Raw genomic sequence first — 19,250 nt, forward strand, 5'->3', positions numbered from 1 at the left:
GTGCCCTTGTGACTTCCCTGGGCACCTTCCATTGTCCTCTGCTTCCTACCCAAGGCCACTGGAGCCAAGTTTCGTCACTTGCAGCTCAAAGCTAAGCAGGCAAATGCCCCATTCCTAACAGCATCGGAATCAAACAAGTCCAAGCTTGCACAAAAGCATGAGGTAGAAGAACATGGAGTAGGTAAGAACTAAAACCAGGAGGAGGCTGGGCTCCTGCAGGAGCCTGTGAAAACTGAAAGGGAAGCAAGGGAAGAGACCACACAAGAGCTCATGTCCAGCTGTGGTTGGAACTCTTAAATACAGGTGCATATATATATATTTTTCATCTCTGGACACACTCCAATCACACACCTTCTGCCCTTCCCCTCCCAAATGCAAATCAAGGGTGCCAGGCCAGACACAGCATACGTGAGGGGCCTGCCCATTCACTGAAGCTGGGGACAGGACGGAGCTTGCAGGCAAAAAGGCCTTGAGGTACACGTAGGGCTTCAAGAAGCCAGTGGGCTCGGCTCTGTATCAGGAAAGGGGACCAAGGCGCGGCACAAGACTCCTGATTCAGCCACCGGGACCCAGAGCCCAGTGGTTTCACAGTGGGATGAGCAGGGATGGGGTTGACAGCCATTCTGTCCTCCATGGAGACGTTCCCTAGAGGGGACGCTGGCCCCGGGAGAGAAGGTCTGGTCCAGCTCGGCATGCTCCCTTGAAGAAACGACATACCCAGGGAGGCCAGCCTTGCAGCCTGTCCTGGCATCCCAGTTGTGGTTGAAATGGAGGACCGTAAGCATTCTGCTCTATTTACTTTGATTTTGAGACAGTGCCTCATGTCGCCCAGCCTGTCCTTGAACTCCCTATGTATTAGCGGAGGAGGACCTTAAACTTCTGACCCTACCAAGTGCCGGGATTACAGGTGTGCGCTCTCCACACCGGGTTTATGAGGAGCCAGAGCTAGACCCCAGGGCTTTCAACTAGGCCAACAACCTGCCACCTGAGCTACCCTCAGCCCATGAACTGTTAATCCCTGAAGTGTCCTAACTCTGAACTTGGTTGTCCCAGTTGCAGGGAGGCCACGCAGATGCTAACCTGAGGTGGTCCCTAGGGGCAGGCCTGAGCACAGCATACTCTGTATGGTTGTAGGATCATGAAGCCACAGCCTGCAAACCAAGAAACCAGGTGTCCTAAAACCTCTGGCATTGAAGAGCAACGGCAGATTCCTGGCCTCTGGGCCCCAGTCTAAGCCTGGAGACTCCAGGGCATAAAGAATGCATTCTGCAATCCAAGAAAGGCACAGCGGCATGGAGTGTGGGGACTCCCGAGGCTGGAGTCCAAGGGCTGGAGTGTCTGAAACGGAGGCTGGGCTATGGACCACACTGGGTAGGGGTCCGGCTCAGGGTCTGGAGTGAGGTTCAGGCACGTTTCTATCTGCATAGGCCCCCTGCAAGAGGGACACAGGACAGGCAGGGAGTGGAGTGGGGTGGGAGGGGCTTAGTTGCGCTCCTCGCCCAGGGAACTGGTAGGACTCAGGGGCTCCGTGGGCGTGCTGAGTGAGCTGGAGGGCCCAGTGTCCACCGAGTTGCTTCTCTTGCTCCCGCCTGTGGAGGAGGAAGAGACGGCCCGCCGAGGCCACTCAGGTGCTCGGATGTTGCGGCGGTCCTTGGCAGCCTCTTCCTCCTCGTCATAACGCTCACTCTCTTCTCCCAGGGGCTCCTCCCGGGGCTCTTCCTCATCCTCACTCTGGTGCGGGCTGGAGTGCCGCGACAGCGAGGGCGATGGTGGCACGGAGGCTGGCCGTGGGTAGCGGTACCCCTGGGTCTGCATCCCCAGGACAGGCACAGACCAGAGTGAATGCAAGCCACGTAAGTCCCGAGAGGCGACCCCTGACCCTCAGCCCGAAACCAGCCTGCCCAGCCTTTTACTCCCGACCCAGCACTGGTCCTGGCTCCACTTACCGCATCTACCTCATGGGGCTCATAGGTGAAGTGATCCGGAAAGGCCTTGGCCAGGGCCATGTGCCGCGCAGACATGTAGTACTAGGCAGAAAGGAAGGCAGAATGTGTCATGGAGAGAGCCTGCACTCCCGGCTTCAAGCCGGTAAACCCGGCACTCTTTCACTCTTTTTTTTTTTTTTTTTTTTTTTGAGACAGGGTTTCTCTGAGTAGCCCTGGCTGTCCTGGAACCCCTTCTGTAGACCAAACTGGCCTCAAACTCAAAGATCCGCCTGCCTCAGCCTCCCCAGTGCTTGGGATTTAGGGCCGGCGCCACCACTGCCCAGTCACATTTTTTTAAACAAGGGCCACGCCCCCACCATCATCACTCAGTGTCTCCCACTGAGCCACTCTGGTAGGTGGTAGGTAAGGGTCCACAAACTCCCAGCACTCCCAGCTCCAGCCCTGTCACAGGTGGAGTCTAGGCAAGGGCCCTACAGCTGCCTACATCCCCAGCAAATTTTCACTTGATGAGGAGCCTAGACTGGTCTGTAGATAAGTTTCTCCTGCCTCACCGCCCTTCCAAGTGGCGGGATGGCAGGCCTGAGGCAGCAGGTAGACTGTATTTTCACCTGACTGTATTTTCTGTTTTCTGAGCTAGGGGTGTTACTATGTCCCCCAGCTGGCTTTGAACTTTCGCCAGGCTCCATCTGCTACACCCTTATGCAAATGAGCACACTGGGCAAACTTCTCTCATCTCTCCTGTGTAAACTATGTAAATGTCCACCTAGGCCAGGTAAGGACAATCCTCTAGTCACACACCTTACTAGAGCGCAGGTGAATTCTCAAATCTAGTGCTGTTTTGGCCACATCCTGTATGCAAATAAGAACATTGACCAAATGCTATTTCTAGATTTTTTTTTTTTTGTTAGTTTGTTTTTGTTTTCTTGAGGGGGTGGGGACTGGATCTATGTAGCCCTGGCTGTCCTGGAACTGGTTATGTGGACCAGGCTGGCCTTGAACTCAGAGCCCCACCTGCCTGTGCCTCCAAGTGCTTGGATTAAAGGTGTGCACTGCCACATCTGGCTCTCTGTTTTTTTCTTCCCTTTTGGGGGTGTGTATGTGTGTGATTGTGTGTGTGAGAGAGAGACAGATTGTGTGTGTATGTATGTGATTGTGATTGTGTGTGTGTCTATACACGGAGGCCAGGGGGCACATGCAGGTGTCGTTCTTCAGGTGCTCTTCATGATGAGCTGTTTCCTAGGATGCATGTATTTATGTTTGGGTATATGAACTTTAGACGGATGCTGTGCACGTGCCTGTGTGCAGGGATCAGAACGGGGCATGAAATCTCTTGGAGCTGGAATTACCAGTGTTTCCTGGATGCCAAGTTATGAGAGTGTTGTGTGAACTCTGACTTTCATAATTGCATAGTAACCACACCTAACCATCCCTCCAGTCCCTTTTCTGGGGGTGGGAAGTGGGAAGACAAGGTCTTGCTACCTAGACTAGGCTGGCTTTGAGCTCACAGCAATCCAAGAGATCCGCCTGTCTGCCAGTGAAGGGCTGGAATTAAAGGCATACAACCCATACCTGGCCTTCATCTTGGTTTTTTGTTTTTGCTTTGTTATTGATTGATTGATTGATTGAGATAGAGATGTGCCATAAAGAGGGCGCTGGCTATCCGGCGAGCCCCAGGGTTTCTCTGTGTAGCCTTGGCTGCTGTGGAAACCACTCTGTAATCCGGGCTCCCTCTGCCCCCTGAGCGCTGGGATTAAAGGCATGTGCCACCATGCGAGGCTCTCTCTACCCTCTTAAGACTACAGAACCAGGGGAGGCTAAGGAAAGGAAGTCACTCATACCCGGCCTAGGTACTTCCAATCCAACAAGTCTGACAGACGCTCTGTGCGGTTCCGCTGGATGATGCGCTGTCGCCGGCTCTGCTGGCAGAAGCTGTAGAGGAAGGAGGTGAGCTGCGAGCAAGAATCATCCAGGCTGCGGAACCGCCGATCCAGAATGTAAATGCCTGCGGAGGCAGTAATGGAGGTTCGTTAGAAAGAGAAAAGCCCGACCTGTGCAGCAGGGCCGCCATGCTCCGCCGCCCCAGGGCCGCCATGCTCCGCCGCCCCTGTGCACTGACCGTAGGCTGAGGGGTCTGCGATGTGCTCCTCCATGAAGCAGCCGAAGCCGGAGAGGTTGGTGGAGATGCTGGGGATGCCCATGACCGTGCACTCGGCTGGAGGGCAAGAGCGCAAAGAAGTCGGCAGCCCGCCCCGTAAGAGACGGCTCTACGCCGCCCCCTGCTGGCCGCTGCGCCAAGTGCGCCCTCGCTGTACCCGCCAGGGAGCCTGAGGGACTCGCCCATTTCTAAGCAGTTAAGCCGAGCAACTGAGAAAAGTGAATCTGCAAAAAAGTCTGTGATGAAGAGAACACTCGCTTACTAACGCGAGGCTCGCATAACTTTACTTAACCCTCATGACACTGAAACTACGGTTTTTGGGTGTGTGCGTGCCAGGGTGTACTCTGGATTATGACGTCATAGGCTGGTTGTAGTTTTGTTTTTTGGTTTTGTTTTTTTTTTCAAGAAAGGGTTTCTCTGTGTAGCCCTGGCTGCTCCAGACTCACTCTGTAGACCAGGCTGGCCTTGAACTCAAAGATCTCCCTGCCTCTGCCCCCTGAGCGCTGGGACCAAGGTGTGCGCCACGGTGCCCAGGGAAGCTTGGGTCCTCTAGAAGAGCAGCCTGTGTTCCTGGTTGCGAGGCCATCTCTCCAGTCCTTGTTTTTGTTGTTGTTATTCTTTTGAGACAGGGTTTCTCTGTGTAATAGCCCTGGCTTTTCTGGAATCACTCTGTAGACCAGGCTGGCCTCGAACTCACAGAGCTCCACCTGTGTTTTGAGACAGGATCGCATGTAGCTGAGGATGGCTCTGCGCTCACTGGGCAGCCGAGGGTACCCTTGAACTCCTAACCTTCCACATGCCATTCATTAGCATTCCAGCTGTACACACCAGCTGCGGGTTAGCTAGTCTGCTTTTGCGACAAGGCCTTGCAGTGTAGCCCAGGCACTCTCCTGCCTCAGCTTCCCCAGGGTGATACCACACGAAGCTCACAGTCTGTTTCCACCAGAGGTAGGAAGAGCTCTCAGGGTGAGGTATAACAGCAGTCTGTGATCCCCAGGTTCCGGTCCTACCTCACCAACTAAGGCGAGGACCGCCGTGAGTGCAAGCCTGGGCGATAGAGACCCCGTGACAGAACACTCCACGCACAACATCCATTCTCTCTCTCTCTCCAGACAGGGTTTCTCTGTAGACCAGGCTGGCCTTGAACTCCTCAACTCAGTGACCCACCAGCCTCCAACTCTTGAGTGCTGGAGCTAAAAATGTGTGCCACCAAAGCCTGGCTCCAGTGTCATCATAACTAGAACAGAGTGGTGATTTGCAAGTGACTATCAAGAGCAGGACCTGCTGATGACCCTCATGTAAGAGGGGTGGACATTAGACCCTCTACAGAGAGTCCGACCATTCCTTCCTCATCTCCCTCAGAGGTTAACCTCTCACCCAAGCTCTGTAAGGAAGCCCAACAAATTCACTGCGTGTGTGTGTGTGTGTGTGTGTGTGCGTGCGCGCGAGCGCGCGCTCTCGCGTGTTCGTGTGTGCATACGTGCGCGCCCGCCAGGTTTGATGAACATGCCTACATTATAAGCATTCAAAAGTGGAGGTAGGAAGGTCAAGAGTTCAAGGTAACTCTCAGATACATGTGAGCTTGAGGCCAGCTTGAGTTTTACAAAAAAGGCCTGAAAAAAAATAACAACAACAACAAAAAAAACCTCCACAGTCTCCCCTCACTGAAGGAGAATTATACACAAGCAATTCCAACTCAGAGCGCAGGGCTGAAGAGAGGTGTGGAGAGGATGTGGAAGCTGAAGGTCACTGGGGACCAGGAAAGGAAGTTCAGCTGGTAGAGGGCTCGCCTGGCAAGCACAAAGCCCCAGGTAGCAGGCTTGTAATCCCAGCTCTCTGGAAGTGGAAGCAGGATCAGGAGTTCAAGACCAGTCTCAGCTATGTGGCAGGCTCAGCAGCAGCTCATGTGTTTTGGGGATCAAGCATTAGCAAACTGGAGACACCCACTGGAAATGAACACCAGTCTTTAGAAGACCAGAGCCCTGGAGACTTTGGCGTCACAGAAACGGACACCGAGAGGCCATGTTGCAGATCCAGGACCCAGGACCCAGCCCTCTGCCACCCCTCAGCCCCTGCACTCACCTGGCGTGTAGCCCCAGGGCTCATAGTAGGAGGGGAAGACCCCAAGGTGACAGCCACGGACAAACTCTTCATAGTCCACTGGGAGTAGAGGGCTTGTGGAGGAGAGAAACTCGGGGTGAAAAATCACCTGTCAACAGAAGAGAGGGCCTCAGCTACTTTCGAGCCACCTGGAGTGGCTCGGAGCCAGTACTACACTCCAAACACACAGCAGGTCCACAACAAACCAAAGGCCTCGTCCGGTTGGCCTCAGAGGCCAGGGCTCGCTACAGATGTGTGATGCTCAAGGAACAGCCCTTCCCCTCACCGCGCCCCACCAGCCGCCCGCCAGCCCTCACCTTCACACGGTCCGCACTACTGTTGAAAAGGCCAATTCGGCGGATGGTGGTCAGGATGGGGTCCGAGGAGTCGTCTAGCATGTTGTGCGTGCACACAGGGGGGAAGGATTGCCTCTGTGGAGGTCACAGTGACGTGCGGTCAAGGGAGGGCAGGGGACTTGCTCCTGGGTCACAACGGCACCAGGGAGCTGAAGAAGCCACCGAGAGAGGTCAACACATTCAAGACTGGAGCCCAGCCTTCTCCCTCTAATTATCATGAGCAAAACCAAACCAAACCAGCAAAAATCCCAGCTGCATTGAGGCAGAGTGCCGTTAAGGCACCCCACCAATTACGAGGAAGTGTCTGTCCTTCGCTCTTTACGCTTGTTGGTCCCTAGAGAAACATCAAAGAATCTCAACAAGATGAAAGCAACTACCTTGGCTGATGGAACCATTTAATATAAACCAGCATGACAGCAGAATGTTGGAACACCTCCCCCCAAATGGGGGTGGGGGAGGGAGGAAGGTCCAGGAGTCATGCCAGGAAATCCTTTCTATCGTGAAGAGGGTTTTTTTGTGTGTGTTTAGATTTATTTATTTTAGGTATGAGTGCTCTACCTGCATGTACGCAGCTTCGTGCCAGAAGAGGGCATCAGAGCCCAGTATAGTTGTGAGCTACCATGTGGTTGCTGGGATTTGAACTCAGGACCTCTGATAGAGCAGACAGCGCTCTCATCTCTCAAGCCCCTCATGTGGCATTCTTTACAACCCGTTCAGCATCCCATTAAAGGGCCTACTCATTGGTGGTGTTTGAAGGCCAAAAACTACAACTCCCAGCAGCACCATCTTAGGATTCTTCATTAATGAAGCTGGATTGCCTCACTTCAAAAATATTTTGTCCAAGAGCACAATCCACCTCATTAGCTGGACAGCATGTTAGTTGTCCAGATTCCAAAACCCGGCCTCACCAATGCCAGCCATTGGCACCAAAGTCCTTTGAGCCACAGGAAATTAAAGAACTCTAACTCCCAAAAGCCTCAGGGGCAAAGGAAGTCAATGTACTACAAAGTGTCCCAGGGACTGATGGGAGTTGTAGTTCCCAGTTTGTGAGCCACATCTTCTTCCTAATGTTTCCCATCTATTTCATTCCAACCTCAGGAACCAGAGGGTTTCTGTGGGAAATAAGACACAGCCACAAAGCAGGGCCTGGTGGTGCACATTTTTAATCCCAGCACTAGGAAGGCAGAGGTAGGTGGATCTCTTGAGTTCGAGGCCAGCCTGCTGCACAGAGCAAGTTCCAGGACAGCCATGACTACATAAAGAAACCCTGTCTCAAAATAAAACAAACCAAAACAAAAGACCAACCAAACAAACAAAAAACAAACCGACACAGCTGCAGGACAAGGAATGGTGGCCTTGAGTATTCCATGTTCTCCAGGAAACACTGGGTATGTTGATTTACCTGTCTCCCATCCCCTAACGGCTCCTAAAACTACCCTTCTCAGGAGCCCCTGGGGCAGCAGAAAAGCTAGTGGATAGCAATGATCAGGGAGATTTGGCAGTTGCGATTCTTCTTTTGCATTTATCTTGACTCTCAACATCCTGATTCTTTGTGCACTAACCCAAGAAACCGTAACTCCCAGCACCCTGAAGTTGTCACCCAGCAGGCCTGTGACCCTTCAGTGAACTAAGTTCCTGGAAAGAAATGTACCTGAACAGTGAACAGCCTTGTCGAGGCCGGCTGATTGTGCAGACGCTGGAATGTGGACGGTGGAATGAGGGAGGTCTACAGTTAGACATTGACTTGCAAAAGCAAAGCTGGGCCTGCTGGCCCACACTTTTAATCCCAGCACTACAGAGGCAGAAACAGGCAGGTCTCTGAGTTCAAGGCTAACCTGCTCTACAGAGTTCCAGGATAGTCTAAGGCTAAGCAGAGAAACCTTGTCTTCAAAAATAAAACAAAAACACCACCGCCAACAACAAAAATTTATCTGGGCCTATTTCAGCCCCCTAAATAGGCACTCCTTGCCACCTGACTACGATCTAAGAGTCATAACTTAAAATCTTATGGGATACATTAACTTAACGAAACCCTAGCTTTCACCAATCAAGACTAAAAATGCCAATCGGCAGCATTTTAGACCCAAAGGAAAAATCCCCCCTTTGCAGCACCCTCCGCCCTTTTGTCATGTTTTGCTTTTTGTTTTTTGTTTTTTGTTTTTTTTTTTTTGAGACAGGGTTTCTTGGTGTAGCCTTGGCTGCCCTGGTCTTGCTTTTGTAGACCAGGCTAGCCTCAAACTCAGAGCTCTGCCTGCCTCTGCCTCCCTCTGCTGGGATTACAGGAGTATGCCACCATGCCCGGCTGCTATACCCCTTCTTAACCTGATGTCTCTACTAATGCTTTTTTTTTTTTTTAATTTATTTATTTTATGTATGTTGAGTGTACATGTACACCGGCACGCCAGAAGGGGACATCAGATCACACTATAGATGGTTGTAAGCCACCATGTGGTTGCTGGGAATTGAATTCAGGACCTCTCTCTCTCCAGCCCCACCAATGTATTTTAAAAGTGCCTTGACTTATTACTTTCTTCATTCTGTTATCATAAAAAGTCACCAAATTGTTACTGTGTTGGAACATGGTAACCTGAATCTGTGTTTCTGGTCCATGGTCATACTTGGCTCCAGAATAAACTTCCTTACCCTCTTTGATGTGGAAGTGGTGTTTTCACATTGTCATTTATGTGTGTGTCAGAGTTGGCCCTCAGGACCACCAAGAATAGAACTCCCAGAAACCTTTGGGACATGAGGCCTCAGCCAATGCTGACTACAGCCAGCACTGTGCTCAGGAGTGCAGACCGTACCTGAGTGGCAAAGATGGCTCTCTTCATCATTGTGAAGTCCTCCTTGTCCAGCATCTTGTTCATGTCCGGAAGGCTCCCCCTGCAAGGGGAGGGGCAGGTATTTGGGAATGAAGTGCTGGAACACATCAAGTTACCAATAATGGGAGCAGGGCCAGGACTGGGCACTCACACCAGCAAGGATTCGTAAAGCTTCCTCCCAAATTTCTCCTTAACTGTATTGGCTGTGTCCCTGGAAGGGAGAGAGAAAAATATCACATATGTACCAACTACTATTTACTGTCAGGCTTTGGGGGCAACCGAGAAACTGAGGTCTGGGCAGCGAAGCTATGCCCTGGGGGGACTTCAAGCAGAAGGATGGAGACTGGGGAATGCTGGAGTTCTTTGGCTGGGAACAGGTGGCCTCTCTGACTTCAGTGAGTCATCTGTAAGAGGAGTGTAAAAATAGAACCATCCTCAGGAGTTTGCAGAGGAGTCTGAGGTCAGAAGGAAGCCCAGCACGCCAATCCTTCCAGAAATGTCAGCTATTATTAGGGGTAGGATGAGTCCTGGACAGGGCGATGCTAGGCCCTGTTTTATAAACAAGAGGAATTAATATTCCGAGAGAGGAACATCTTGGCACACAGGTTCGGAAAGACTATCACCCTGCAGTCCCATGACTTAAAATCCTCTCTGGGACATGCTGATCCAGCCACACTGGGCTCCTCTCCTCCCTTTCCTCTCTCTACCGCTCTACCTACCCTGCAGGCCCTATAAATCCGGCCTCAGGATGCTGTCTGGCATGACCTTGAACTTGTGACCCTCCTGCCTCCCCTTCCCACACCTGGTTTATGCTGTGTGGGGACTGGGAATGCTGAACGAGGAAGCAGGCTGGCAGTTGAGCTGCCTTCCTAGCTCTGCCCCACGGAACCCTGCATCTGCTGTTCCCAGGGCTCAGCTCGGTGCCTGCCTCGTGGGAGACATTCAGAGACCCGTGGACAATGAATAGATGGGTTTCAGAGTGTACGAAACGTTATGCTGTTGTGTAAGCAATTCAACTGGCCTGCCCTCAGGGGCCTTCAGAGTCCTGACGATGTCCTATGTCACCACCTGCGTCCTGTGTCATCACCCGGGCTCCAGTTCTAACCCATCTGCTGCTCCCACCCACTCTCTCGGCCTCAGTTTCTCTCCCCTTCCCTGCTCTCTGACCTTTCTCTCTTGGGGCACCCTACCATCCCCTCTTTCTCTCTCATACACTCTCCCACTGTCTCTAGCTCTCTCTCCACTTCTGTGCTATAAATCTCTTCTTACCAGATCTGCTGAGTGCATATGGCAATTGAAAATATTTTCTTAGAGGAAATAGGTTCAGTGTGCCTGCACAGCATCGGCTAAATAAACAAGGAAGGCCACAGCGATGGCAGAAAGCTTACTGAGTGACATCTGCCCTGATCACGTGCTCACACTTGTCTAGCCAGGCCACATGCTTTACGTGATGAGTTCACTAGGATTCTGATCTTGTCTGAGATAGCCACAGGGAGATAAGCCCACGGACACAGCAGGTATGGGGCCCACAGGGTCTTGGCCAAGGATTGCTGACCATAGCTGTTTGCGCACGGCTTGGCCCTTCAAGGTTTCCACGTTGAAATTGTTGGTGCGAGCCGGCATGATGAAGAACGCCACAACTGTTTGCTCGCTGCCATTCACCTGGGGCAAGGAGTAGAGGACATCAGGGTGCTGAATTCAACTGTGCCATTGCTGCTAGGAATGATGAGACTTCTGATTTTCTTTTTTACAACAATATAGGAGATTAAATTCAAAGTCTCCTGCAAACCCAGCCCCTCACTGGGGGATTCTAGGCAGGGGCTCCACCATTGACGCATGCCCCATGCATTGATTTTGATACAGAGTCTCAAAATTGCCCAGGTTGATCTTGAATTCATTCTGTAGGCAAAAGCTGACCTTGAGTTTTTAATCCTTCCGCCTCCCAGGTGCCTAGATCATAGGCATGTGCCACCAGCTCTCACTTCTGACCTTTCTGGGACCCCATGCTCTGCCCCTACCCAACGTGGTTTCCCTAACCACCTCTCTGGTCTCTGTTCTCCCCAGCTATGCACACATTTTTCTCCTCCAGCACTCTCTCACTGTGTTCAGTGGACCAGGCCTTACTCTGAGCAGATAGTTGAGCCGGGCCAAGGCCTCCAGGAACACATCCGCTCCCTTGTTGGAGAACTCGTAGCGGCCAGCAATAAAGAAATACAAAGTCTTGTCTAAGTTGAAGTCCAGGTGCCTAAATAAGCCACAGGAGAAAGTGAGGCCCAACGCCTAACCCTGTTCTGAAATCTACAAACCACAGAAGCCACAGGAATGTTTCACAATACACAGGTATCAGAGGGGAACATGCAATTTGCTGTATTTTCTCCTTTGATAGGTGCTTACTTTAACACCCATCCCACAGCTCTAGGTATCAAGAGATAACAAAGACCATGGCTGTCCAAGAAGTAAAGGACCAAGGAATCCAAACCCTCACCCTCTTCCCTGCAACTTGGGACTCTTCTTTCCTCAGACCTAGGGGTCCTGAGCACAGACTTCCTCCTCAGACCCAGGAGTCTCAACCCTGACCCACCTCTCTTAGCCATCTGGCCTACATACCCATAAAAATGGCCACGCACAAACTCCTGGATCCGTGCTTTGCTCTGCGCATGAAGGTTCTGAAACTCGTGCATAGCAGAGAACTTCTTCACGTTCAGGCCATTGGGGGTCACAATATCTAGGATTGGGGTAAGGTCCCAGGTTTCCCTCCTTCACTCTGATCACCGGCATTGGCGACCAAAGGGGAGGCAGCTCTCTTCCCACAGCTTCACTGTTTCCACAGCCCTTTGTGACCTCAGCTCCACAACGACTGATTCAACTCTGCTACTTGGCCCTTCTCCTTTTTATTTTATGCTTTAGGTTTATTCTTGTATTTTATGTGTTTATATTTTATGCAGGTGTTTGCCCTGCATGTATGTCTGTGTACCATATGTGTGCGCCTGTTGCCTATGGAGGCCAGAAGAGGGTGTCAGATCTCCTGGAGATGGAATGACAGATGGTTGTAAGTGACCATGTGGGTTCTGGGAATTGAACCTGGGTTCTTGAGAAGAGCAACCAGTGTTCATACACTCAGGGGCGCGAACACACACATACACACACACAAAGAGAAAGTGTGACAGACAAGGTTTTTTTTTTGTTTTTTTCTTTCTTTTCTTTAAAGATTTATTTGTTTATTTTTATGTATATGAGTGCTCTATCTGCATGTACACCTGCACACCAGAAGAGGGCATCCGGTCACATTATAGATAGTTGTGAGCCAACGTGTGGTTGCTGGGAATTGAACTCAGGACCTCTGGAAGAGCAGACAAGGCTCTTAACTGCTGAACCATCTCCCCAGACCTTTTTTCTGGTTTTTCGAGACAGGGTTTCTCTGTGGAGCCTTGGCTGTCTTGGACTCATTCTGTAGACCAGGCTGGCCTTGAACTCACAGAGATCCGCCTCCCCTGCCTCCCCTGGGACTGTAGGTGTGCACCACCATAGGTAAATGTTTTTAAAAAGTATATGAGGGAGGAAATGGCTGAGTCCCTAAAAGAGGCATGAAGTTAGACAGTGTATTATGGGCCAAGTGTGACCGAAGATGCTAACAATCAAAGCACTGAGGTGACTGAGCCCTCAGTTCAAGGTTACCCAGTGAGACCTTGGCTCAACAGGAAATAAGAGAGAGAGCATATATTCGGGGAGAAGCAGAGTACTGGTGGTATTTTTAGTTCCTGTTCCAGAGTGGGAGAAGGACAGGTGAAAAACTACACCTCCCAGAGTTCCTGAGTACATCAGGTCCCCGTGCAGTCACCCATCTAGAAGTTGAGTTACAGAGAGTTAGTGCTTATGAAAATACTAACTTAAAATTCTATAAAGATGACCCAATAAGCCAGGCATGATAGTACATGCCTTTAATCCCAGCACTTGGGAGTTTGAGGCCAGCCTGGTCTACAGAGCGAGGTCCAGAACAGCCAGGGCTACACAGAAAAACCTCATCTTGAAAAACAACGAGAGAGAGAGAGAAAAAGAGAGAGAGAGAGAAACCCAAGATAAAACTCACAACCACAACTTTCAATAAAAGCTGGGCATGGTTAAATGTGCCTGTAGCCCCAGTACTGGAGGTAGGGAAAGATAGACAGACAGACAGATAAATCGGTCAATCCTGGGGGCTTAAACACCCTAAGCAAATGGCAGACTTCAGGGTCAATGAGACCATGTCTTATAAAGGTGCTGGGGCTAGAGAAATGGCTCAGCAGCCAAGTGAGCTCACTGCTCCTGCAGCATCCACTTTGAGAGTTAGCAGTGCTGTAACTCCAGCTGAAGGTCAGGATCCAAGTCCTCTTCTGCCCTCTGTGAACACGAACTCGTGCACACGCATACACGCACGCATGTACCCACTCACAGAGACACACGCTTACACCACTGACATTCTCCTCTGGTTTCCACACACACACACACACACGTATGTAAATAAAACTGATGTGTATGCGTGTGCGCCCACACACACACAAAACAACAAAAAGTACAACCTAGGACAAAGTAGTAGGACAGGATTGAGCCAACCTAGTTCTAAGTTTGCTAAACTCTATAAAACCCCTATATCTGTGTCTCTTCCAGAAGATGAGCATACGTGTTAGCCACTTGTAAAATTATAAAAGAAACTATAGTTCCTATCACCCTCCAGGATACAGAGCTGGCCTCATTTACAAGCTGCCATCTCAACTCAGGACTCCGGGGAGTTCTTGCTCTATTCTCTGTGGTACTGGGCCGGGCACAGTGTCTCTTACCCCATCCACATGTAGGGACCACGCTCTGACCTACCTGGTTTCCTCTTGAGGAGGTGCTGAGCCTCAATGGCGGTGATCTGGGACACGGTCGTGAAGACGTGAGCACAGTGTGCCGCTGCGCGCTCCATGCAGTAGCGGTGATAGATCTGCCTCTCCCCGGCTTCCTTGTCCACATTGAACTGCGCAGCAAGGGGGGGCGGAAGTCAGGGCTAACAGGATCAGGGTCTGCAGGGAGGCTGGGACTGGCAGCTGCCTCTGAGAGGAGGCTCTGGGCTTGCTCTCTCGGGTGTGAGAAGGACTGATGAGGACTATCGGGTCTGTCCCTGGGTCTGATGGTGGAAGGGCTGGGATCGTGGCTTCCGGCTGAAGCTTGGGGCTCCTGCAGGACTCGTGTCTCCCACACTCCCAGCTTACGTTCTCCAGGTTGTTGTAGAAGTCCACAGCACCAGCACACAGATAGCGACCCAGCAGTGTGGCGTGAGTGGTGAAGATGGTGGCCACCGGCAAGCGCCGGGCTCTGCACAGGCACAGCCCAATGCCTGCCAACCACTCATGGAAGTGGGCAACCACATATGGCTTCTCTTCGCTCTGGGCCAGGAACTACGGGGCGATAGGGACGGGATCACCATGTTTCCCCATGTCACAAGGTGAACCAGCGACCCCCAGCACAGGCAAGGGAGCAGGGGAGAGGTCTACGCAGCTCTGCGGGCGGCCCTCCCACAGACAAGGAGGCAGCCAGCAAACCCCAGGTCAGGCCAACCAGCTGCCCTCATCCCCAGGGGCTGATGGGAATTTGTCAGGTGTTGCTGTTGTTTTGTTTTTGGCCAATGTCTGACTCCTGGCAAGGTTTAAATGGAAGGGCCAACATGTCCATGCCCCCAAGTCCTGGTCACAATTTCAGGAGACTCGGATTTCTTTGGGTTTTTTTTGGTTTGTTTTTTGTTTGCTTGTTTGTTTGTTTGTTTGTTTTTGAGACAGGATTTCTCTGTGTAGCCCTGTGTGTCCTGGACTCAGATCAGGCTGGCCTCAAACTCACAGAGATCTGCCTGTCTGTGTCTCCTTCCTGAGTGCTGGGATTAAAAAAGTGAACCATTATGCCTGACTGAGACATTTCAATCAATGGTAGACTCTTCATGGGCAAAAACAGGATCAAAATTCCCAGAATTCTTTGAAGCAAGTAGCTCCTGTTTGTCCAAGGGCATTCTAACTGTTTCTCAAAACTTTTAAACATCTGGGGGGGGGGGGATACAAAGTGAGTAAAGTGTAAATAATAAAGAAAATAAACAAACAAACAAACAAACAAACAAACAAACAAACATCCGAGAATGTGTGTGGGGTAGGGAAAGCCCAGATTCCTGATTCTGCAACCAACTGAAGATAGCAATAATGAAATGTGCTTGGGGGTAATTGACATCAGACTAGAGAGCCACTCCCAGAATCCCTCCCTGGAGGTCATGCCACAGCTGTTCACACCTGGAAGACTAGGGAAGTGCCTGAGCCTGGCACTTCTAGTCTCTGAGGAAAGATGATAGACTGGGGGTGGGGGGTATGTTCTCCAGGACAGAGTTGATTCTTGGATTAAAGAGTATACAATTCCCAGAATGCCCAGGGGAAGCCCACCTTTGGCCCCAGGGGTGAAGATGATTATAGTTTCAGGACTGGGTGGGAAGGAGGAGGCGGGGTGTGTAGCAGGGCCTACCTCACCCAGGAACCAGGTGGTGAGGAAGCCAAACAGGACGGCGTCGTTGGCCTCGCGGTCATACCAGGGCACCCCGATGTTGCAGGTGTCCCAAAGCTCACCCTTCCAGCGCTCCAGGGCCCAGGCTGAGGCCCCCACATCCAGGAGCACCACCAGGGGTCCGCCCTCGATCAGCCAACGCCCAAAATACACCTGGGTGAGAAGCAAGGGCGGCTCAGACAACCTGGCACAGCGGTCTCCCACGCTGCCTGATTTCCCCAGCCTGGTAACTGAGCCCAGCTAATTCACGCTTCCCCATGCCTCATGTGTGCCCCGGTGCTCCTCTACCCATTGGCCTGTTTTGTAATCTGTCGTCACATGCCTAACAACCCGCATTGCACTTTCCTAACCATTGCCACGTTCCTAAAACTTGAAGCTCTATTTCAGTCCCCACCAGCCGCTTTCCCTAGACCACAGGTATGGCTGCAGGCCACTGATCTCGCTAGTGGCGAGGCTTCTGTCCTCTGTCCTAACCTGGCTCCATCCTGCCAGGGCCTCACTGGGGCGCCCCTCCCCCTCCCAGCTGTTGTCTGCCCTTTTGCTGGGAGGGGTCTATTATTAGGAACAGCTGCCCTGGGGGTGGGATGTGGCCACTCTGGGGTCCTGTAGGGACATGCTCTGGCCTGACTGGAGCCCACCCCAAACACAGGCTGTGAAGGAGTCTTCCCAGCACACACATCCTGAGTGCTGGGACCTCACAGCTTCTCTCTGTGGTTCTTAGGATGGAACTCAAGGACCATGGTAGGCAGAGGCTCTACTACTGGGCCACACCTCTAGTCCCTCACTGGAGAATTCTAGCCAGGGGATCTGAGGCACATCCCTTTTCTCCTCTTTTTCGTCCCTGGATCTGCTCATCTCAGGCTCCGCTTCTCCTCTCCCTTTATCTATAGTCCACCTTTTTGCCTGTCTAGCTATTGTTCTTTATTTATTTACTTTGAGACAGTGTCTTGTTATGGTCCAGACTGGCTTTGAACACACAGAGATCCTCCTGCCTAAGTTTCCCAGGTGCCCTGGCTGTCTTTCTGTCTAGCTCAAACTTGCCTACCCTCTGGATCTGAGGATCTCAGCTTAGACCCATCTGCATCCATCTGATATCCACTGGGCTGCTTCACCAGATCCTGCCTCAGTCCATCACTTTCTTCCCTAGGCCTGCTGGGAACTCACTACCCATTGCTATCCCCGCCTCCTGCTTCCACTCCACCCTTTCTTCACCTGTGGCTAGCCCCCTGCGGGCACACCGCGGCCCCACCCCCCTGGTAGGGCTGTGTCCCACCTTACAGCCCTTGCTGTTCATGGAATCCAGAGTCCTCTTCAGCTCAGGAGTTGGGGGCTCCAGCAGCTCCACCTGTGTCCTCACGCCCTGCTCCGTGTATGGTCCCACCAGATAGTAGTTGTCACCCCATTCGTCCCCTGTCACCTTCGCCTTCGTCTGCAGCACAGTGTAGATGCCACCCACTGTGGGCCAAAGTGCAGAAGGACAGACAACCCCACCATTGGTCCAGAGCGTTGAGACCTGGGGGGTTGATGGGATGTGTGTGCGCAGTGTTGGGGCAGAAGATGGGCAGGAACCCATACGTGGGAAGCAGGGAAGGTGGGACCTGGAGGCTTGGGTCATGGAAAAGCAAACCTGCGGGCAGCCCTCTTGGGTCTGTGGAGAATGGGGACTGAGAGCAAGATGCTGAAGGGGGAGCAGGTTCCAGTTAGATGCCTGGTCCTGAGACAGGAAGGGCTCCTAGTCTGAGAGAATTAGGAGCTGGGAATACAAGGCTTATAGACTCAGGTTCTAATGCTCCCAACTCTCAGATGCACTGAAGAATGGTACATGACCCCATCAGCTTCGCACAGCCACCTAAGGGGAGCTGGAATTCCTCACCTTCAGAGGCCCTGACTATGCTCACCCGGGCTGGGGCACAGGCATGCTGGGCCCGACCCTTCCTGTGACCCCACCTCAGATTTAGGAATCTAGGCCCTCAGCTTCTTCACCTGGAACCAGCCCCTGGCAGTCTGCCAACTCCCAACATGCTGGGAGACCCAGTCTCTCCTCCCCCAAGACCCAGAAAAGGAAACAGATCCACAAAGACCAACTCCTGGGGATTCCAGCCCAGCCTCCTCATGAGCCAGAAGCTAGTGGCCCTAGACACTCATAGGATCACCCATACATACAACCGTGGGCTGTGGGCTCCTCCCAGCCTAGGATCCCATTCCAGTGTGCAAGTGATGGGGCCCCCAGGGAGGCACCTCTCCGCTGAGGAAGCCATGGCTCCAGCCCTGGGCTCCTTCAAACTCTTCAAACTCAGCATTCAAGTTCCCAACTCTTTTCCACCTAGGATCTAAGAATTTCAGTGTCCAGGCCCCTCTCCTCTTTACACCAAATCGGTCAGGTCTGCTATGCTCCCTGAAAAGTCCATGAATCCCAACTTTTCAAAGCACTCTTTCTACAGTCACATACTCTGGACCACAGACCCCAAAGCTCCAGGGCTTCTCAGGGTCAGATATATCAGCTCCTTCCCCTTCTAGATCCCAGGTCTCCCGGCCCTCGAAAGCCTCCCTCTAAGACCCAGGAAGCCCTCTCTAAGTGCCCTCTTCCCTAGATCGCAGGACTGAAGCCTCCTTCCATCTTAAGAGTAGTTTCTTGCCCCATCCCCCAAGGCCTAGAACGCCTACTCCAGCCCCTCCACAAGGACACAGAAGTCACAGGCGCTTTTCCCAGGACCCAAGAGTCCTCCACGTAGCCAAATCGGAGTTTCGGGCCCCCATCCTCTACTGCCCTTCTCGGTCAAGGGACCGACGCTGGCGTTCTCACCCTTGTTGGCCACCTCCCAAGCCACCTCGAAAAGCACTGTGTTCTCCGGGTCGAACTCATTCTCCCAGTCTTCCAAGCCTGGAAGCGAGGACATGGAGAGGCTGCGGCTGAGAGGCATGGCTGCTACAGGCAAGGCACCTCGAGCACCAAAAGTGAAAAGCGGAGAGGTCGGCTGGGAATGCACCAGACGTGGTGACGGGCTGAGTTAGCGGGTGTCCCACGGGAAGCTTGCAAGACACTCCGCTTCCTATTACACGACCGCACCCCCGCACCGCGGCGCTCCGACTCAGGTAGCTGCGCGCCCACACTGAGCCCGGCGGGCAGCCGCAGTGAAGCCTTGTGGCCGCCAGGAGGCACTGCCCAGCCTGACGGCCTAGTACGATTGGTTCGCGTCTGAGGGGCAGGGGCTGCTGCGTCTTCTTATTGGAGGACAGAGTCCAGTTTCTTCGGCCAGAGCTTTAGGGGGCGGGGCTTGTTGCTACGCATCATGCAAGATTGGAGAATAGAGCTGTCAAT

General features: G+C 52.3%; 1 protein-coding gene across 1 annotated transcript; it reads right to left on the reverse strand.

The window, feature by feature from the left end:
• Positions 1-279: 279 nt before the first annotated feature.
• On the reverse strand, positions 280-19,029 carry Gys1 (glycogen synthase 1). The gene is made up of 16 exons (XM_055613571.1): positions 18,735-19,029; positions 17,205-17,386; positions 15,893-16,084; positions 14,608-14,793; positions 14,228-14,372; positions 11,987-12,104; positions 11,504-11,624; positions 10,935-11,041; positions 9,531-9,590; positions 9,362-9,440; positions 6,519-6,632; positions 6,184-6,310; positions 4,063-4,158; positions 3,785-3,948; positions 1,947-2,027; positions 280-1,809 (listed from the first exon to the last, which is right to left on the reverse strand). Exons 1-16 carry the CDS (start codon positions 18,850-18,852, stop codon positions 1,483-1,485), a joined length of 2,217 nt encoding a protein of 738 aa, XP_055469546.1. The 5' UTR covers positions 18,853-19,029; the 3' UTR covers positions 280-1,482.
• Positions 19,030-19,250: the final 221 nt, after the last annotated feature.

Source organism: Psammomys obesus, unplaced genomic scaffold (genome assembly GCF_907164565.1).
Source record: "Psammomys obesus unplaced genomic scaffold, mPsaObe1.curated_primary_1811, whole genome shotgun sequence".
Lineage (NCBI taxonomy): Eukaryota > Metazoa > Chordata > Mammalia > Rodentia > Muridae > Psammomys > Psammomys obesus.